We start from the raw sequence: 20,967 nt of genomic DNA on the forward strand, positions 1-20,967 counted from the left end.
CTATCTCATGCCATAATGATTTCAGAGTAGAGAAATAAACCAAAACAGGTTTCTCCCCCTGCTTCAGATTGTTCAAGTCACTTTTCAACTCATAATCCCTAGCCATGTCAAGTCGCTGTAAGTCTCTTTCATATTTTCCCAAATATCCTTGGTTGTCTTTGCCCAAAGGTAATTTTTGCTAATATGGGGTTGCATTGAGTAGTACATCCACGTCATCACAAGCTAATTCTCTTAAACCCATTTTGCATAAGTAGTGTCTTCCTTGGCTGGTTTCTTAGTGTCTCCAGTTATAATCTAACTTCCCCTTCCTCCAATGGCCATCATGGTAGATTGAGCCCAATCCAAGTAGTTTGAACCATCAAATTTGATTGTGGTGATCTGAAAAGGGTTGTTATCACTTATAAGTCATACTAACGGCGCCTCTAGCACCTTCTCCAGCAGATTTCTATTCACTCCCAAATAACTCCATGCTGGACTCAACACAGAGAAGAAAAAGAACACTGTCAGCTCCTCTTTTGAATACAAAAAATCCCCCAAAACTGAGAATAGGGACAACAATCCAATAGATTTATTGTTTTAAGAGAAAAACCCTAGTAACAGTCTTGGAGAAAGATGAAAAAGAGCAGCTGCTCCTCACAAAACCCTATCTGCTGTTACAAGTCTTCAGGAAAGTTGAAAAACCATCCAGAAATTGTCTGGGTGGCACCTTCAATCTGAGATTTAAGCCCTAAATCTCACTTGAACTTAATTTCTCTGATTCTTCCTAACTGCTGGGCAATCTCCAAGAACAGAATTGTCTTAGGCAAGCTTTGAACTCCACCAATCTCCAAGAATCAGGCCACGAAGAGAGATAAATTTCCAGTCCTAAGAAAATCTCATGCAGCCGGCTAGGAAGAACTTACATGAGATTCACGAATGACGAGCAGAGCTAAACCTGCTCTGATACTAACTTGAAGTTACTGCTGTTAGCAGAACTGTTTTAGGATGAAAAATAACCCAGAAATAAAAGAAGACAAAGAAGAGAAAAGAATAGAAGAGATATGGGGGCAGAATGTTATGTTGCTGCCATCCTAAGCAGTATTTTTGTTTTTTTTTTGTGTTTAACATAACATAAAGTGAAAAGACAGAAATGCCCTGCTGCCTATAACAGTACAAGAAAACGAAAAGAAAGCAAAAATAAGCAACAAGACAACTGAGTATATGGGACCACAAGTAAACATATCAGGTCTGATCCACTGTATCACTACATTATATTACCATTATAGCATACTTTTCTCTTACTTACATGTGTGCATTTACAAGCTTACATTCAACAACTTGGATGGTTTGTCTTGTGCAGTTAGGTCATGGTGATTTCTCTGCTGCAAATACAAAAGTTCTGCGAATGGTAAACACCTTGGCAGTTGATAATGAGACAAAGCATACTATAGAGGCATTACGAACTGAATTGCAGAAAACTAAAGAGAAATTGCAAGCTGTTGAAGAATTGAAAGGCCAGTCAGGTATGCACGAACCCTTCTTCTCTAATAGCAAAGAATTATGACACGTATTCTCCTTTTTGGCCATGCTTTGATGAATCTTATGGCACTTTTATCTGTTTATTGTTGCGAGTTTTCATTTATTTTCTTTTTGGAAATTCTTTTGAGTGAATGTTATTTACTTGAATATCTTGGGTTGCAAATTGCAACTTGGGCCAGGCTAGCCTGAACCTAACTTGAAAATATCAGGCTGGGTTGAAGGTTGGTTTTGGTTTGGATTGAAAATTGTGAACCTGACTTAATTCAGGTTAGTTTAGGGTTGATAATTAGTTTGCTAAAAATGTTGCATTGAATGCAGTTTTTCTTTTGAGGACCAAGCATATAGAAGTAGGCTTCCACTTTGTTAGAGAAAACGTACTTGGTGTTAAACCTGCCTGTTCTGTGAATTCTATGGATTAGCTGACTGATTTTTATACTCAAGGATTAAGTCGGGAAAGAGTAAACTAGATTGATTGATTAATGAAAGTTCTCTTTTGGACAAGTTGGGGTATATGGAGTATGCCCCCCAACTAGGGGAATTTATGTCATTTTATCTGTAATTGTGTTTAAATTGTTTTTTTAATTTCTAATCCCCACAATTATCATGGATTGAAGTATCATTGTAATTTATGATTAGAATCCTACAAAGTTCAGCCTTTTTAACTCACCATTGAGGCCAGTTGGACAGTTTGACCTGTGATCACCCACTCATGATTCCATTGTGCTAACTTATAGATTGGAAATACTTTGAAAACAGTTGTCTTAGTTAGTGATCAATTGATTTGGGCGGTTGAAACATTGGTCTGCATGACCCTCTTAGGGTCTTACATGTAATAGTAAATATTTTACCTTATGATATTTGATTCCTTTTGGGATGGGGATCGATCATATGTTACTCCACTTATATTGAAGTCTTTCTTTTCTTCTTCCTCTTTTGTAAATTAAACAAATTAATAATTTTTGCAGCAGTAAATAAAAGTGCAGATTTTATTAGTTCAAACTAAAAAAATTATTAGTTTTGTTCTTTCAACTGCATGTAGAAAAAATGTAGAGAAGCTTGAATTCTTCTGTAGATATGAGACTAACTTAAATAAGGAGCTATTATAAAGACTTTATGATGTGGGTCCCATTTTTTGATCAAATAGGTTGCTGTTTGCAAATTAAACTTGATTTAATTTTTTTAAAATATATAAGAAACCAAAATCAAATTTATCATATAAGGATAAGTTGTGAATCTCAAATGATATAATAAATGGTGTGTGCCCATTCTTCTAGATAAAATATGGTCTCTTAAGTCAAATAAAAATTTATCAAAAAACCAAATAAAAAACCTAACCTAAAATTTTAATATAAATGATTTAAAAAATTGAAATAGCTCAGATTAGTGGCCATATACTTAGTACAAGGGGTCATTCCTAGTTGTAATATTGTTTTTGTTTATTGCAAACTTGTCAAATAATTAAAAATAGCTATGCTAAATATCAAAATCATAGTTTTCGGAGTGAAGGTAAGGTTGGGCAACAATGGGCACCTTGTCACCTAGTTGTCTAGGTAGGCACCTAGGTGTCTCCTAGGTTTTTTTTTTCTTATGTTTTGTAAATAAAAACCTTGAATTCTAGGGTAATTCCCTAGGTTCTATGGTAACCAGTAACCATCTTTCATTAGTAATTATCAATAATCTTCATCAAAAATATAAATTTCATATTATGACATAGAATCAAGTCATCAACATAGATTCAGGCTAAGCACCTGAATCACCCCAAAGTGGTGACTTGTGTCCCTTTTTCTTTCCCCCAAGTGTTTGAATTTAGTTACAATTAAGATCAATCTTAGAAAATGTAGAGAGATTGGGCCAAATGGGCCCTAGCCCAGTTCTATCTTATTGATTAGTTCTTCTTGTTATTTGTTCTTAATGGGCCTTAGTTCTCTTTATGTTTTCTAAGTATGCTAATGAGGCGGACACCTACTTAACGGAAAACTTGTAATTTATGTAATCTTAATAAGATTAATAAAAGATTAGAGAGAAGAAAGTGGAGATTATTGAACTCCTTTTTTCTCCCTTCTTCTCCATTCTCCATTTTTCTTCTCATTGGCTTCTTCTCAAAATATTCCTTTGCATTATTAGATCATAATATTTTGATCCGAGTATTAAACTGGGTAAGAATAAGTTCATGAATTTTTTGTAAATTTCATAAGCTAAATCTAGGTGTAATGACAAAAATCATCAATAAAAAGGATGAAATACTTGTAACCCCCATAGCAGATAAATGATATGGCCTCCACACATCAAAGTGCACAATATGGAATGGAGAAACTGGTCTTTTATTACTCACCGAAAAAGTTTGTCTACAATGTTTTGCAAGTTCATATGACTCACAATGAAGACTCGATAGGGATATTCCCTTAAACGTTTCTGGAAACAAATGACAATGCTGAAAAAGACAAATGACCAAATCTGAAATGACATAACATGACTCTATCAACTGACTCTGATCAGATAGACTCCAAAGCTACTCCAGTAAGTAGTCTAGGATTCAATCAGAGATATCTAGCAAATATATTCCATTCGCCTCATGGCCACTCCCAATCGTCATCTGAATTTTTAGGTCTTGAAAAACACAATGAGTAGGAAAGAGGGTTACACTGCAATTCATTATTTAGTTAAGCTACTAACAGATGAAAGGTTAGTGTTAAGTTTTGGAACATGAAGGATAGAGGGCAAAACAAGGGAGTCAGAGGCTATAATATCTTTGCCAGAGATGGGAGCAAGAGACCCATCGGCAAGGGAAATCTTCTCTCTACCAGAGAGGAGCTAGTATGAACAAAAAAAGTTAGATATTTTGGTCATATGATCTGATGCACCGGAATCTATAATCCAAGGAATTCTATGATTACTTGAGACTGTAGCATGATTTGTAGAAGCACAAATACCTACATGGGAAAATGTAGATGTAGAGGTGTTGCATGAGGAGGAAGCTACAACAGTAGTCTCCAAGTGATTAGTGTCTCATATCTTTCAAATTCTGCCTTCATTGTTGCTAGCTACTCCACACCAGATTTTTCAACACTTTCTCTATTTTCACCTTTAGATGCTATAGCAACATTTGCATTCTTGGGCTTTCTAGATTGACCACCTTTCTTGAAGTTATTGTTTCGAAACCTATTTGGAAGAAGATCTGGATGAAATTTCAATTGGCCCTTTTGTTAAGAGGAGAGATTCCTTAGTGACCCTTCTGATTGTCTATGTTGATGATATTGTGATTATTGGTAATGATACTCGGGAAGTTACTCATCTTAAAAGATTTCTTAACACTGAGTTTGAGATTAAAGACTTGGGTGAATTCAAATATTTCTTGGGAATCAAAGTTGCTAGGTCTAAGGATGGTATCCATAGTTTTCAAGGTGCCAAGGCGAGGTTGGGTGTCAGGGCGGCACCTTGTCACCTAGTCGACTAGGCAGGCACCTAGGCATCGCCTAGTCGCCTAGTTCCCTTGGTACCATAGCCATATTTCCTTGATAATTATTCATAATTTTCATAAGAAAAGTATAGAGTTCATGTTAAAGTATAGAAAATCAACATATTCATGAAAAGATAAAAAAGGAGAAGAAAATTCAAAAAATATAGGGGCTGAACCCTTATTTTTGTTATAGGAAAAGAAGAAAAGAAAAATAATGAAAAGAAATTAGTATATAAACACACAAAATGAATATTTTAGTTTAATAGTGCCTATTTTATAATTATAATGTCAAAAAATAAAGAATAAAAAAGTATTTTGTAATACATAGTACAAAACTACTTTGCGATTAGGCGAGGCGAGCCTCAAAGGGCGTCTTGTCATTGTCATCTAGGCGTCACCTTGACAACTATGATGGTATCTTCATTTCTCAACCTAAGTATGTTCTTGATCTTCTTGCAGAGACTGGCAAACTGTGTGCTCGACCAACTTCCACTCCTACAGACCTAAATCATAATCTGTCAGTTACTGATGGTGAATTGTTGATTGATCGGGGAGTGTTCTAGAGACTGGTTCAAAAGTTATTATATCTTTGCATGACTAAACCAGATATTTCCTATGCAATTAGTGTAATTAGTCAGTTCATGCATTCTCTAAAGATACACATTTAGCAGTTGCTAAGAGGGTTCTGTGTAATCTAAAAAGGGACTTCGGGGAAAGATATTTTGTTTTCTATGCATGGACACATGAAGTTGGAAGCATACACTGATGCTAACTGTGCCAAATGTTTTGATGATAGGAGGTCCACTTCAGGTTACTTTGCTATGGTGGCAGGGAACATTGTATCATGGATGAGTAAGAAGTAGTCTGTAGTGGCTAGATCCTCGGCTGAAGCAGAGCACGGGGCAATGGCACATGGAGTTTCAAAACTTTTGTAGTTGAGATTACTTTTAGAAGAATTGAGTATAGATCGGGAGAAGCCAATGATGTTATTATTGTGACAACCAGGCCGCTATCAACATTGCACATAATCCTGTTCAGCATGTTAGAACTAAACACATAGAAGTTGACATGCACTTTATTTGGAGAGAGTTGCTTTAGGAGTAGTCTGTCTGCCATTTATTGCTTCTAAAGAATAGTTGGTCGATGTTTCGACAAAAGGTGTTCCTAAAGGAAAGCTGGTTCACTATATAAGCAAGTTGGGCATGATTGATATCTATGCTCAGGTTGAGAGGGAGTATAGAGAGACTGGGCCGAGTGGGCCCTAGCCCATTTCTATCTTATTGATTAGTTCCTCTCGTTATTTGTTCTTAATGGGCCTTCAATTCTCTTTATGTTTTCTAAGTATGTTGTCATGCTGATAAGGTGGATGCCCACTTAAGGGTAGATTTGTAATTTATGTAATCTTAGTAAGATTAATAAAAGATTAGAGAGGAGAGGAGATTATCGAACTCCTTTTTTCTCCCTTCTCCCTTCTCCATTCTTCTTTCTTCTTTTCTTCCTCCTCTGCTATGATTTGAAATATTTGTACTATTTTTTATTGGTTTGAATCACATTTGAAAATTAACTTATTCATGAGATTCTTTTTTGTAGAAATTATTCATGAGAAGAAAATTCGGAAAATATAGGGTTGTGAACGTCGGAAACCGGTTCTTCACTTCATGGCCGAGTAGATGGAGTTGCTACCTATGAAAATAAATAGTTGGGAGTGATGGGCCTCTCGGGTCTGTAAAAAAAGCTCAAATTAATAGTGACTCCTTGTTCTTCAACCAGGACTAGGCCAATCAAGGTAAGTTGAGAGAGAGAGAAAGGGTAGGGATGAGGCACTCCTCTCTCTAGTCAATGTGAATGTCAGTTTCGATTTTTTTTTTTACTTTTAAACAATGAAAATTTTGGGGTTAGATTGAGAACCTACATTTCTTGACAGGTTGAAGATGGATGGTGACTGTAAAATCCTCCCTCTTCTCCTCTAGGTCAAACCCCTTTTGGATGTAGGAGTCTAAGGTGAGAAAATACATCCCCACCCCTTTTCTATCAGGACCCCCACCTTCAGACTTCGCTACCTAACTAGAGGGATTAAGAGAGTGAAATTGTTACCCCTTCAAGCGAAGAACGCATGTGCTCCCAAACTCATAGGCAATGATTTAAAAGGCATGCCTAGGTGCACCTTTTGAAAATTTTATGCTTTTTTGCTTTTTTTTCAACCTAGCGCCAACCACGCCCCTCGCTCATCGGAGTGGAGTAGAACCTCCTATTTGCTAATGTTGTTCATTCATTCATCTTAATAAAATATCTTCTTAAAAGGCAATTAAAATTATAATATCATTATTTTTTGTGTTGAAACTAAGAATTTAAGACCCTAACATGGACTTGTTTGGGCTTGACTCGAGGGACGTGGCACAAAGGCGACTCGTAGAATCAAGAATGTAATATGTGATAGAATTCAGGTCTGCCTTAGAGTTCAGCCTGATTGAGTTCAGTTATGTAGAAGAAGAAAAGGTGATAAAGAGAGAGAGAGAGAAGAGAGTATTCTGGTTCGAACTGAAAGAGTCAACTATACCTCTCCCAGTCGGCCAGTAAGTATTTATATTATTATTAAAACATGACTGAAAAGACCTGTGCCCTTACTTAAGTTAAGAGCACATGTTTCAACACAACATTACAGATCAGCAACATTAATCAAGGTATAAAGACAGAAATACCCCTATGCTAACACTCCCCCTCAAGCTGGTGAATATATCATATACTCTCAACTTGTTACATATGTAGTCCACTCTTCCCCGACTCAAGCCTTTTGTAAATAAGTCAGCCCACTGATTTCCTGTATAAACATGTGTAGTGTCCATCTCTCCATTTAGCACCTTCTCCCTCACAAAGTGACAGTCAACCTCAATGTGCTTGGTTCTTTCATGAAACACTGGATTAGAGGAGATATGAACTGCAGCCTGATTATCACAATAGAGCTTCATTGGAGTGTTAAAGTTGTACCCTACTTCCTGTAGAAGGTTCCTTAGCCACACTAATTCACAAGCGATGTGCGCCATAGCCCTATATTCTGCTTCTGCACTGCTTCTTGCCACAACCGTTTGCTTCTTACTTTTCCATGTCACCAGGTTACCTCCCAGAGACGTGCAATAGCCTGTAGTAGATTGCCTATCAGACATAGAACTGGCCCAATCAGCATCAGAATACCCTTCTATTTCAAGTTTTCCCCCACTCTTGTATATCAGACCGCGACCCAGAGCCCCTTTTAGATACTTCACAATTCTCAGAACCGCATTCCAATGAGGAATCAGAGGTTTTTGCATGAACTGGCTTACCACACTAACTGCAAATGAGATGTCTGGTCTGGTAATGGTTAGGTAGTTCAGTTTGCCCACAAGTCGTCGGTATCTGCCAGGGTTTTCAAACACTTCACCCATATAATTGCTTAGCTTGGTATTTGTGTCCATGGGTGTTTCAGCTGGTTTGGCACCTAACAGGCTTATTTCTTCCAGCAAATCAAGCACATACTTCCTTTGGCACAGGTTAATCCCATACTTGGATCTCGCTACCTCTATTCCCAAGAAGTATTTCAGTTTACCCAGATCCTTTGTCTGAAAGTGATCCTGCAGATAAGTTTTCAGCCTGTCAATACATTCCCAGTAATAACAATATCATCTACATACACCACCAATAGTATTTTTCCTCCCGGAGAGTCATGACTAAATACAGAATGGCCAACTTTGCACTGTTTCATACCAAACTTCTTTACCACCTCACTGAACCTACCAAACCATGCTCGAGGAGACTGTTTAAGCCCATATATAGCCTTCCTTAGTCTGCACACCTTACCATCCTCCCCCTGAGCAACAAACCCTGGATGTTGCTCCATGTAGACCTCCTCGAGTAAGTCACCATGCAAAAAGGCATTCTTGATATCAAGCTGATATAGTGTCCACTCGTAAATGGCTGCAAGAGAGATCACAACACGAACTGACCCTATCTTAGCAACCGGTGAGGTCTCTATGTAGTCAATACCATAGGTTTGGGAGTACACTTTTGCAACTATTCGCGCTTTCAGGCGTTCAACACTACCATCAGGTAGATACTTAACCGTATAAACCCATTTACAACCAATAGCTTGCTTCCCAGGAGGAAGAGAGTGAGGTCCCAAGTATGATTATGATAAAGGGATGAGATTTCTTCCATGGCACGGCACCACCCTGGAGAGGCAAGGGTTTCCTGGACATCTTTAGGAACAATAACTGATGATTACAAGGCAACAAACTGGCGATGGGAAGCGGAAATGTGAGTAAGAGAAACATAATTAGAAATGGGATGAAGGGTGCAAGTACGTTTACCTTTCCGCAAAGCAATGAGTAGATCAATCTCAGATGCTAAGTGCGTGTCTGGTGTCGGATCCGTCGACGGAGATGTAGCCGGAGTAGTAGTAGCCGGTGCACGTGGGCGATGTGTATACACATGACGGATAAGTGGGCGTTCAACAAGTGGTAGCACCGGAGGCAAGGATTTGGTCACGACTGGAACAAAGGGAGGAGGATCGACAACGAGAAGTGGAAGAGGAGGAGGTGATGAGGAGGAAGAAGCATCACCAGACCCCAAAAATAACGGAGTAGACTTAAAGAAACTGACATCAACACACACAAAGGACCATTGAGAACCAGGATGGTAACACCTATACCCTTTCTGGGTCCGAGAATAGCCAAGGAAGATGCACCTGAGAGAACGGGCATCGAACTTGTCGTTCCCGGGACACAGATTATGGACGAAGCAGACACACCTAGAAACTCTCGACGTAAGAGGGAACGGAGACAAAGTGGGAAACAAGACCTGAAACAGGGAATGACCATGAAGGATGAACGTGGGCATCCGATTAATCAGAAAACAAGAGGTAAGCACTGCATCACTCCAAAAAGGTTTGGGAACATGCATGTGATGCATTAGGGATCTTGCTATTTCAAGGAGATGGCGATTCTTTCTCTCAGCCACCTCGTTTTGATGTGGGGTGTAGGTACACGAGGTCTGATGTATAATGTTGTGTTGGTCCAGGTATTCCTGAAATGATGAGGATAAATATTTGCGGCCATTATTAGAACGGAAAACTTTGATGTGGGTACCAAATTGGTTACGAATCTCAGCATAAAATTTTTGAAAAATGGAAAACAATTCACTTTCTTTCATTAAATAGAGCCATGTCATCCTTGAAAAACCATCCACAAAAATGATAAAATATTTGTATCCATTATATGACATCACTTTATAAGGACGCCAAACATTTGAATGAACTAAAGAAAAAGGACTCGACACACGGTTATCAACCCTAGAACTAAAGGGAACACGATGGTGTTTCCCAAACTGACACGACTCACAATCCAAAACAAAAAGCTGACTTAAGGATGAAACCGAGGACCTCAAGACTTTTAGCGACGGATGACCAAATCGGCAGTGCCTCTGGAGAGGAGAAAGAGATGACTGGAGAGTTGTTGAAGTTCTACCACCACCACCGTCAAGATAATACAGTCCACCTGCTTCATGCCCTCCACCAATCTTCTCCCCGTCTTGAGATCCTGAAAAACACACATAGAAGGATAAAAGGTAATGGAGCAGTTAAGTGATTTGGTCAGCTTACTAACAAACATAAGGTTAAAAGGTAATTTAGGAACATATAGAACTGATGAGAAGGGTACAGGATCTAGGTCAACATTACCAACACCACAAATTGAGGATGTGGAACCATTAGCAAGAGTGACAGATTGTGATGTTGAGCAATGAAATAAGGAGGAAAACGCACCTGGAGTTCCAGTCATGTGATCGGAGGCTCCAGAGTCAATGATCCAGGGATTGGGTGTAGATGCTAGACAAGCCATACCTGAGTGAGCAAAAGTCGTCGTGTTCTGTTGTGATTGGATAAACCTCTCATGTTCATACGGGGAACACTCACCATCTCCTTCATGGGACCATCTGTGGATGTAGGAGGCATCTGGTCAGATGAATGATTCTCTTGTCTAAAGTTGGAACTTGAGTCACCATTCGCAGCATGATTGGCCCAGGTTGAGGGTGAACCATGTAGATCATAACAATAGTTGATGGTATGTCCATCCATACCACAATGAGTGCACTTTCTCGGGCCTGAGCTACGTCCTCTACCACGGGCTCCCCCTGAATCTCTGCTCTCAATACGACCACCACCTCGATTATAAGTAGACCCACCATTGCCACTTCGGCCATATGCAGAACCACTACCACCACCACGGCCAGACTGAGCTCCCCGAGCTCCACCTCTAACACTACGGCCTCTCGATGCAGCAAAGGCAAATCTATCTGAGATATTAGAGTTCTCAGTAGATCTGATAGAAATCCTCCGAAGTCGAGCAAATACCTCTTCTAGGGACAGAAGAGCTGATCCTCCTAATATCTGAGCCCGTACTGGTTCATATTCAGACTTTAGTCCCACCAAAAATCTAGTCACACCAAGCTGCTCTCTCTGTTGTTGCTGAATCTTGATATCAGAAGTGAGAGGATGATAGACATTCAACTCATTACGTATGTTCCTCATGTTGGCATAGTACTCCTCAAGACTCTGATTGCCCTGTTGCAGGTTAAAGTACCCTTGATAAAGATGATAAACTCTGGTTGTATTGTCCTGCCCCGAATACAATTTCTTCGCATGGTCCCACACATCTTTGGCAGTATCAAGGAACCTGAAGTTCACACTAATCCTGGGTTCCATACTGTTCCACAACCATGTGATGATCTGAGCATCCTCTTGCTCCTAGTCTTCATACTCGTGAGAATCAGAGGAGGGTTTCTCCTCTCTGGTGTGTTTTACCTTCTTCTTTGCCTTCAGAAAGACTTCAATGGATTTAGCCCAAGGCACATAACTCTCTCCATTTAACTTAATGGAGGTCAACTGAACATTCAGGTAGTCTGTAGGCACCATCACATTAGGTTTATAATCAGTATTGTCTCCCATTATGTTATCACCGATTCTGCACACTTGCTAAATTCTATTATCACTGAGATCTGCACACTACACACCACTAGGTCACACTTGTCACACTGATTGCAGCACTAATTGTTGCTGGAATGTGTGCTCTTTACACCACAAACCCTATATCACACCTGTCACACTGATTTCTGCACTTGTTGTTGCTGAAAAGTGTGCTCACACCACAAACCCTACTCCTACAACTACCTGAAATCTCACCACTATATGATCATATCTCTTCCTTCAAAATGCACAAAGAAACCAGCATAATTCCTAGCACTTACTGGTCGAAACCCTAGCATATGGTCTGAAACACACCTCCTATTTAATCCACAACAAATATCATGCACTAAAATCTCTTACCTTATCGCTGAAGTAACACCCATACGAGCAGGAGAGTAGTCCACACACAGCAGCCACTGCCCACACAGTTCGGCCCTCTATTATTCCTCTACTAGGAGAGGGTGATCTTAGAAATCACAGCAACCGACCACATACGACCTGACTGGAGGCATAGAGACCTCCAAGGGAAGAGGGCGATCACTCCTTTTCAGCCCTTTCCCTTATCTCCAATCGAACACAGAAAAAAAAAAAAGAGGACAACCCTAGATAGGGTGCGCAGAGAATGAACCCTAGGCAAGCAGAAATCTAGGCAGATTTAACCTAGCTCTGATACCATGATAGAATTCAGGTCTGCCTTGGAGTTCGGCCTGACTGAGTTCAGTTATGTAGAAGAAGAAAAGGTGATAAAGAGAGAGAGAGAGAGAGAGAGAGAGAAGAGAGTATTCTGGTTCGAACTGAAAGAATCAACTTTACCTCTCCCAGTTGGCCAGTAAGTATTTATATTATTATTAAAACATGACTGAAAAGACCTATGTGCCCTTACTTAAGTTAAGAGCACATGTTCCAACACAACATTACAGATCAGCAACATTAATCAAAGTATAAAGACAGAAATACCTCTACGCTAACAATATGTTTTACATCACATTAGCTACTTGAAGTAATGCAATTGAGGGAAAAAAAAAAGAGATTGTGGGCTTTACATGCTTGAAAATGTTTTATATGTTTGATTTTATTTTCAAATTTTCATTTCAATATGCTTATGTATTTTAGTTTTAGATGATAGGTTTTTAAAACCATTAGTTTTAAATTTGAAGTTTATATTTCTTATTAATATTATGTTTAATATTTTTTTTATTATTTATTTTTTGCATTCTTTTTATATTCATTGGCATTTTGTTTTAATTTTTTGACATTTTTATTTTTCAGCAAATGTTTTATTTTTGCACCTTGCTTCAAAAAGGTGCACACCTTGTCTTGCTCCTTGCGCCTTTTTTGCACTTGTGCTTTTAAAACACTGCTCACAGGAACACAACAAAAAAAAATGAATAAAACAGATGCAAATATAATAAAAACCTTCTGAAATTAAAAATTACATGCCTACACATTTAAACCATTAACCATTAATCGAACATTATGGTAAGATGCTCACCTATGTAACCTTCGACTAATGGGAATGCTGCTACTATAGGGGCTTTGATTAAGTTGGACTGATGCAGGGGTTTTAACTCAATGGTGATGTAGGTGCTAAACTGAAGGTGGTAACAACAGTAGGGATCCGAATGATGGGGAAAATATTGTCAGTGACAATAGAATTTTGGATAAGGGCATGGTAGAAGTTGTTAGAAGTGATTTAAGCACTAATAATTTAACATTGGATATGGCATTAAATAGAACAGATTGGCAAAACAGGATTCATGTAGTCAACCCCATAAAGTTTGGATAAGGCTTGGATGATGATGATATGAATAGACAAGGAAATATGCAAATTAAATACATAAATCTTTCTAATTTGTAAAGAAGGTTTTAACCAGGAAACGAAGTAAAAAAAAAAAAAAGAATCCAATTTCTAGAACATGGTATTCATGTTAGAAAGAATCTATGTAATAAAAATGAAAATATGTCAATTGTCTATAAAAAGAACTAAATTGTACTAACATAAAAATTATAGTAAATATATTTACATATATAGATATGTATGTGTATGTGTTTTGTGCATTGTATTCATACATACATAAAAACTAAAGAATTATATGTATACTTTAGGCTTACACCTGACCTTTTGAACACCCAGCCACCTTGCCTTCACATTTAGCCTTGACCCTCGCAAAGCCCTACAAAAGCAATACTTGTACTAATGACAAATATAGATGATAAAAAATAGCATAACTTTCTCAATATTCATCTGTTCTCTGTGAGACAAGTTTTGGTGTTTCTGAAAAAGTATAGGAACTATACCATTGTAGTTATAATCCCCAAAAATCTCAATAGGTCATGGTAGTTCAGGAATCCCAGAACTGCAATTTTCACAATGTTGTTGAAAGGTCTGGAAAAAAACAAATAACTTCTAATCACTTGAAAACCTGCATTGAAATTCTTCTAAAAGCATGCCCTATCAAGGGTTATAGAATGAAATAATGAGAAAAGATGGACGTTTTCAATCCTAGAACCTTGCTCTGATACCAAGTTGAGTTGCTTGGTTGGTTTTGGATAAGATATAAAATGAAATAATGAGAAAAGATAGATAAAGAGAGAAACTAGAAGACGAAGTAGAGAAAATAAGAGAGGGCATGAAAATCTTCTCTTCTCATGCCTCGGCATTAGTATTAATAGTAATAGAAAATAGAGTGCTTTTGTGTTTTGACCAATGAACTCCTGATAATGGTAATAAAGTACCTTTGAAATATTTTGTAGTTTCCAGAAAAAAAATGCTTAATGCAAATATTTGGACATGGTTAATTTATTATTTACAAATAGGAAATATTCTTAATTTTATAGTTCTGCATATGATTAGCAGATGCTGGAAAATTAATTGACTCAGATATATCTGAAAAGCTTACACAGCTTAAAGGGCAAATTGCAACACTTGAGAAAAGAGAAGAAAGGTTAGTGGTCAGCAGACTTTTAGAACTGTGGGCATTGCACTTTTACTATACTATCTCTTTGTACTGAGGTTCAAATCTGCACTTGAAACAGATACAAAGCTGTTTTTGCGGAGAAAATCTCAGTTTTCCGAAGGGCTTGTTGCTTACTTTTTGGTTACAAGGTATAATCTAAATCTCAATTACTATTACTACTACTACTACCACCGCCACCTCCACAATAAGAAGTCTGCTTTATTCATTTTTCCATTCCAATTTGACGATAATAACTTCAAATCTGTACACAATCTTTGTTAGATTGTAATGGATGATCAACTGCGCCCTAATGGAATTCCAGTAACACAGTTTACTCTCCAATCTATTTATGCCCTCAGTGATGATGAGAAACTTGAATTTGAATATGAATCAGGAAACACAAACATTTTGGTAAGATGCTCTTGTTGCTGAACTCTGGTAGCTCTTGTTGCTGAACGCTGACTTTACTTTTCATTTATATAGGCTAGTGATTATGCTTCCCAGCCTGAGATATCTCAACAGGTATGAAGTATTTTTATTTGTAGAAAATGTTGTTATCTCTATGTGCAACCAAACACCAATTTCACTAGATTGTGGTCGGACCAGTCTGGTGAAGTAGGTGAGATCAATCGATAAGAATAACAAATAGAATGAACAAATAAATACTTGAAATGATGATGAATATTAACAGAATCTTGTGGGCTTAAAAGTTGAAACAAAAAATAGGATGAAGCAATCTGGGTATCATCCAGGCAGTTGTGCTTTTAAGGCTCGGTCACCATGGCAACCAACATAAGTACTTCCTATGTAATGCAGAATAGGTTATTATGTGAGATTTTATTGGTTGAGTGGTTAACATAATATGGTGAAGTACATGCTGTAAAATTGATGTTTGATGGTGAAATTTGAAGTGCTTTTTATCATATATAATTTCCTAACATGAAAATAAAACAGGCTAAATCCAGAAGTTAATAAAAGGTTGGGTTTGGGTTGGATCAAGTTGCCCAATGAATCAACTCTAACCCAATGATAATCTCTTTCAGTTACTGTTCTCTGGCGATGACTTGTCTGAGACTGGCTCTGGCAATTAGTTTAGACCAGATGAGTCCTGAAAAAAAGTCAAAATGAGCCAAGAGAAAGCCTCTGGGCCTGCCCTTGTTTAGATGTGAGGGACAATGTTTTGATCAAGGAAGCTATATGCCAAAGAACTTGGCCGGAAGAGAGGAAATCCAATTTTAAGAAGGGTGGGAACATTTTGAATACATCAGTTGGAGCTAAGGGCATATACACTATCCAACAGAACCAAGGTTTAAAATGTTGATGTCGATGGAAATGTCGCTTACCAAAATATAGGACATATGTCGGAAATGTCGAGGGGAAATATTGTAAAAATTAGAGACATTGTTGAAATATTATGAAATATGTGAAAATATGCAATGGTATTTTGTAAAATAAGCATTAATACATATTTCTAGACGATTATCTTATTCCCAACATTATATAAAGCTAAGAAACTAAGATCAATAACAAATTAGTAATGTCGATTTACTAATTTATTATGTATTTTGATCTTTTTACAAGGTTATCTTATATTTTCTTTTCTTATTTTTAATTATGATTTATTATAAATTCTAATATATTTATTTCACATTAGAAAATAGAAATACATTTATTCTGATTTTTATAATACATTATGTTTTATTATAAATTTAATAAACTGATTCTCCTTTTTGAAGTATTAAGATTATGATAAATTCTGATTTCTTATAAAACTTAATGAATTTATTATGATATTCAATACTAAACTTATAATAAATTATGATTTAGTATAAATTTAATAAATTTATTCTGATTTTTTATATTAAATGTAGAATATGATTTATTATAAAATTTAATAAACATTTTCTGATTTTAATAAATATTTTAAAAAATACTAACTAGTAATATTTTATGTTTGATTTTATAAAGTAATTAATTTATTCTTTTGTTTTTATATTTTGTTAATTCTTTTTTATAACTATTTTATTTGAAATATTAAATAGAAATTATTAATGGAATAATTTATATTAATATACTGTATTTGAATAATATAATATACTAATATATTATATTATTAATGTACATTAGTCGATATAATAGAAAAAATTGTTTTTGGTTATTTGGACCAATTTGGTCGACATTTCTGAAATATAGGAAATGTCGACTGAAATAATGTAATTTTTATATTACCATCCATTTTCATGTCAGTGAGCCTCAACATCGACATATGTCAGGCAACACTAATGGCATTTCACGATATTTTTAACCATGAACAGAACAAAGCCACCATTAGGGATGGATCAGTCCCTACGGGAATTGATTGACAATTTGTTTGGGACTCGGGCTTTAAACTGTCTCCAAATTCCTGGTCTTGTTATTGGACTGTCTTCTTATTTAAGGTGGAAAAATAGATATAAGACCATTTTGGCATTTCTTTTGCAGATAGAGATATTTATACGGAAGATGAATTCCATTCCAGCCTTTACAGCCAACTTAACTATAGAGTCTTTCAACAGGCGGACACTTTCTTGAAGTCTGAGTATTAGCTGGCTGGCCAATGTAAGAGACTCCTTACAATAATTTCCCTTCTGTCCCCACCCTGAATATATGGGAAAGTAATAAATCGAAATGTACATGTTTTCATTGGTCTTGCTTCGTTACCTATGATGGCACCTTTTCTAATGCCTGCTGTTGACTAATGTCTGCAAAGTTTTAGACATTTTAAATTGAAGCCTGAATGTTGGTTATTCTCAGCGTGTAATTATGATAGTTGATGGTAGGACAAGGTATTGGTGTTGATTTAATGAACTTGTCCCACTGGGCACCATAGAAAACTTGATAGGGATTTATTGGTGTTAGCATTTATGATATCCAAGGTAGTGTTTGAATTAATTATCAAAAAAAAGGGTAGTGTTTGAACTAGGAAAGCAGAACGGTTGTAGTGTCAAACATTGTTTTCTTTAAACTTGTGCTTTGCTCATTAAATAGCGTGGTAAAAGAGAGGATACATCGTTTCAGTCCAACAGAATCAGCTAAAAAAAATGCAAGCCCGCATGTTTTGCAATTTGATGGGCCACAGAATTAAAAGATCTTGAAACACAGTAAAAAATGCACTCGTCCAAACGAGAAGACAGAGATCTAACATCCGAAACTGTTCCATCAATGGCAGCAAACTTCCAGCGACTCTGGGCATCATTGATTGCTGAAACAACCTGAGAAGCATTAGGATTCGAAAATGTTTCTTGCTACCAGAATGTTCCCTGATAGCACACGCCAAATTAGCTTAATGAGAAGGGTGATAGTAAATTTGTAAGCCACATCACAATTGCATTTAACCCACCCAAGGGGAGGCAGCTTTGGGGCACAAAGCAGCTACCCAGAAGATGCTTGTTGAGACAGGAGCTTGTGGAAACTGCCAAAGAAGTCTCAGTCAGGTTTTTGCTCATCAAATCTGCTGGGTTACTACCAATTGCCTTGAGATGCCAATCATATCTTTCCTTCCAAATTCCCCAACACAGGATGAAATGGAGAGCGATCCATCTTAGCAGGTCCTCACTGGACCCACTAGCCGCAGCAAACCAACACTCCACCCAATCATCATAAGTACTGAAACTACAGATTCCTAGATCTAGGTGCCGTTTGGTATGTCTTTCTTGAAAGATCTTTTGAAAGATTTGATAGCCAAAAGATGTAGTGGGCTTTTATATAAAGATCTTGGCAATGAAAAAAATGCAAGTTTCATTTCTACCTTCTCGAAATAAACTCGAAGTGAGCTTTTCGTGTCTTTTTGGCAGTCTTTTGATGGCTAGATCACCCCCCAACCAAATGGGGAAAGACGAAAACGTGGATTGTTGGGCTTCTAAATAGTTAACAACTCGTGTGGAAAGACATGCCAAATGAGGCCCTAATGTTTAGGATTGTAAGCCAAGTTGCTTGAGCAAAACCACATTCCATAAGCATATGAATAATTGATTCACTAGCAACATTACAAATTAGGCATGAATTATTAGAAGTAATACCTTTCTCCAAGTCTTTGCATAACTACAATCACTTGGTAACTTTTCTAGATAAAATTTTTAATTTTCGGGGGATCTTTTGTATGTTAGATGATTACCAGTGAATTTGCATTGGCACCCTATAGAGCGTGCCTCACAGCACATCCCAACCGTGTATTGGGAACATCTCCCCATGAGTATGGGAGATGTTCCCAATGCACATTGAGATGTGCATGTAGGGTGCGCTTTGTGGGGCACCAATCTGAACTCATTACTAGCATTCAGATCAGATGAGCAGCAATCAAAATATTCATCATTTTTAGAGAAATCCCAAGAGGAATTAACTACAATAGGGGAGAACAAGGATCTTATCAAACTAGCATTCCAGTGCTTTGGAGGACTTGAAATGAGCTCAATGACTTTAGACAAAACATAGTTAGGATGCATAGCATATTGAATTTTAAAACCAAAGAAGACCAGGAATCCATTGGTCCTCCCAAATATTGATCAAGCTTCCATCAGAAACTCGCTGAAGGATTCATTTAGTAAGCAGATTTTTACTTTCAATAATACTACTCCAAACCCAGAAAGAATAGTGATAGCAATTGGGCAAGTTTGGGGAGGGTTTTGTAAATTTTAGACCCTACTCGACTTCCTAAGCTTCCAAACGGATATTCTAGGAAAGATTAGATCCTTTCTAGGCCTGTGGAAGTTGAGCATCGGGGTAATACTTGCCTTTTATGGATACTTCATGCCCAAAATGAATTCTTATTATCGATAAGCTTTCATGCAGTTTTAGGTAGAAGAGTTAGGTTTAAACATTCAAGTTTTCAAAAACCAAGACCTCCAACATTCTATCCTCCAACATTCTATCCTCCAAAAAAGCAACTTACTCATGACATAGGTAGGGGTGGATGTTACTAAATGATTTAATCATTACTTATCCGCTTGCTTGGTTTAGCAAGGCTTTCTTCCACCCACTCATTCTAGAAAAAGCTTTATTCACCACTTCAAATAGAACTAGTTTTTTCTTTCCAAAATTGGTTGGAAATCCCAAATACTGAAGAGGGTGTTTAGCCTCTTTCATCCTTAGCATTCTACTAAGAATCACTCTAAATCTCCTGGGGGTATTCCTCTCACTCCTCTATTTTGTATGAATGTTCTCTCTTCACTAATGAGCAAGTTAGTTCATGAAGGGAGGTTGTCGGGAATTAAAATTGCAAGAGGGTGCCCTACTGTCTCTCATATGATATTCACTGACGATTTAATTATTTTTGGCAAAGCATCCTTGGGGTAATTGGAAACAGTGAATGAAATAGGCTCTCCAACACTTTGGTGAAAGTTCAGGTCAAGAGGTAAATTACTCTAAGTTACATGTGAAGTTCATTGCTAGGAAGGAAAAGTATTTTGGAGCTCCTCTGTTCTTGGATAGAACAAAAAGGAAGCATTTAGTGGTGTTCTTTAGCGGGTGTGTGATCGTCTTACTGGTGGAAGGCCAATACATTGTCATTTGCTGGCTGCCTTGCTCTTATTAAACATGTTGTGGCTGTGGTTCCATCCTATAATATGTCTATCTTGTCCCTTAGTGTGTATATGGAGCAGTCAATAAGACGGTTTCTTTGGTGTAAGGGTGTAGGTGAGGGATGTCACCCTCCAATTGGTTGGAGAACAATCTGTCTTCCAAAATATTGTAGGAGGTCTTTGTGTGAGAAGAATGAAATACACAAATGATTCACTTCTTGCAAAATTTATTCGGTGGAGAATCCTTACATAACCTATACCTACTTGGGCAATTATTCTTAAGGAAAAACACTTTTCATATATAATGAGATATTTCATGGGGACCACTCCTAGAAAGGGTGATTGTTGGGTTTGAAAAGGAATTTGTAAGGTGAGAAATGTGTTGAAAAGGGGGTGTATTATTAGAAAACTTGGTTCTAGAAATACTATTTGGATTTGGGAGGATCCTTAGGTACCCCAGATTAGGGGTGCTCACGGTTCAATTAACCG

The 20,967-nt window shown here is 37.3% G+C and overlaps 1 protein-coding gene across 2 annotated transcripts in view; it reads left to right on the forward strand.

The window, feature by feature from the left end:
• Positions 1-17,834, forward strand: part of MAD1 (mitotic checkpoint family protein) — a 108,613-nt gene extending 90,779 nt beyond the window's left edge. The window contains exons 11-16 of one of the 2 annotated variants that reach the window (XM_088945326.1): positions 1,340-1,502; positions 14,824-14,911; positions 15,003-15,072; positions 15,206-15,334; positions 15,407-15,445; positions 17,405-17,834. In XM_088945326.1, coding sequence (XP_088801452.1) covers positions 1,340-1,502; positions 14,824-14,911; positions 15,003-15,072; positions 15,206-15,334; positions 15,407-15,445; positions 17,405-17,494 — 579 coding nt within the window. In that variant the 3' untranslated portion in view covers positions 17,495-17,834. The remainder of the gene's footprint in view (positions 1-1,339; positions 1,503-14,823; positions 14,912-15,002; positions 15,073-15,205; positions 15,335-15,406; positions 15,446-17,404) is intronic. The other variant, XM_088945327.1, reaches the window with a different exon arrangement.
• Positions 17,835-20,967: the final 3,133 nt, after the last annotated feature.

This window comes from Nelumbo lutea, chromosome 5 (genome assembly GCF_056320005.1).
Source record: "Nelumbo lutea isolate HS-2025 chromosome 5, American lotus-T2T, whole genome shotgun sequence".
NCBI lineage: Eukaryota > Viridiplantae > Streptophyta > Magnoliopsida > Proteales > Nelumbonaceae > Nelumbo > Nelumbo lutea.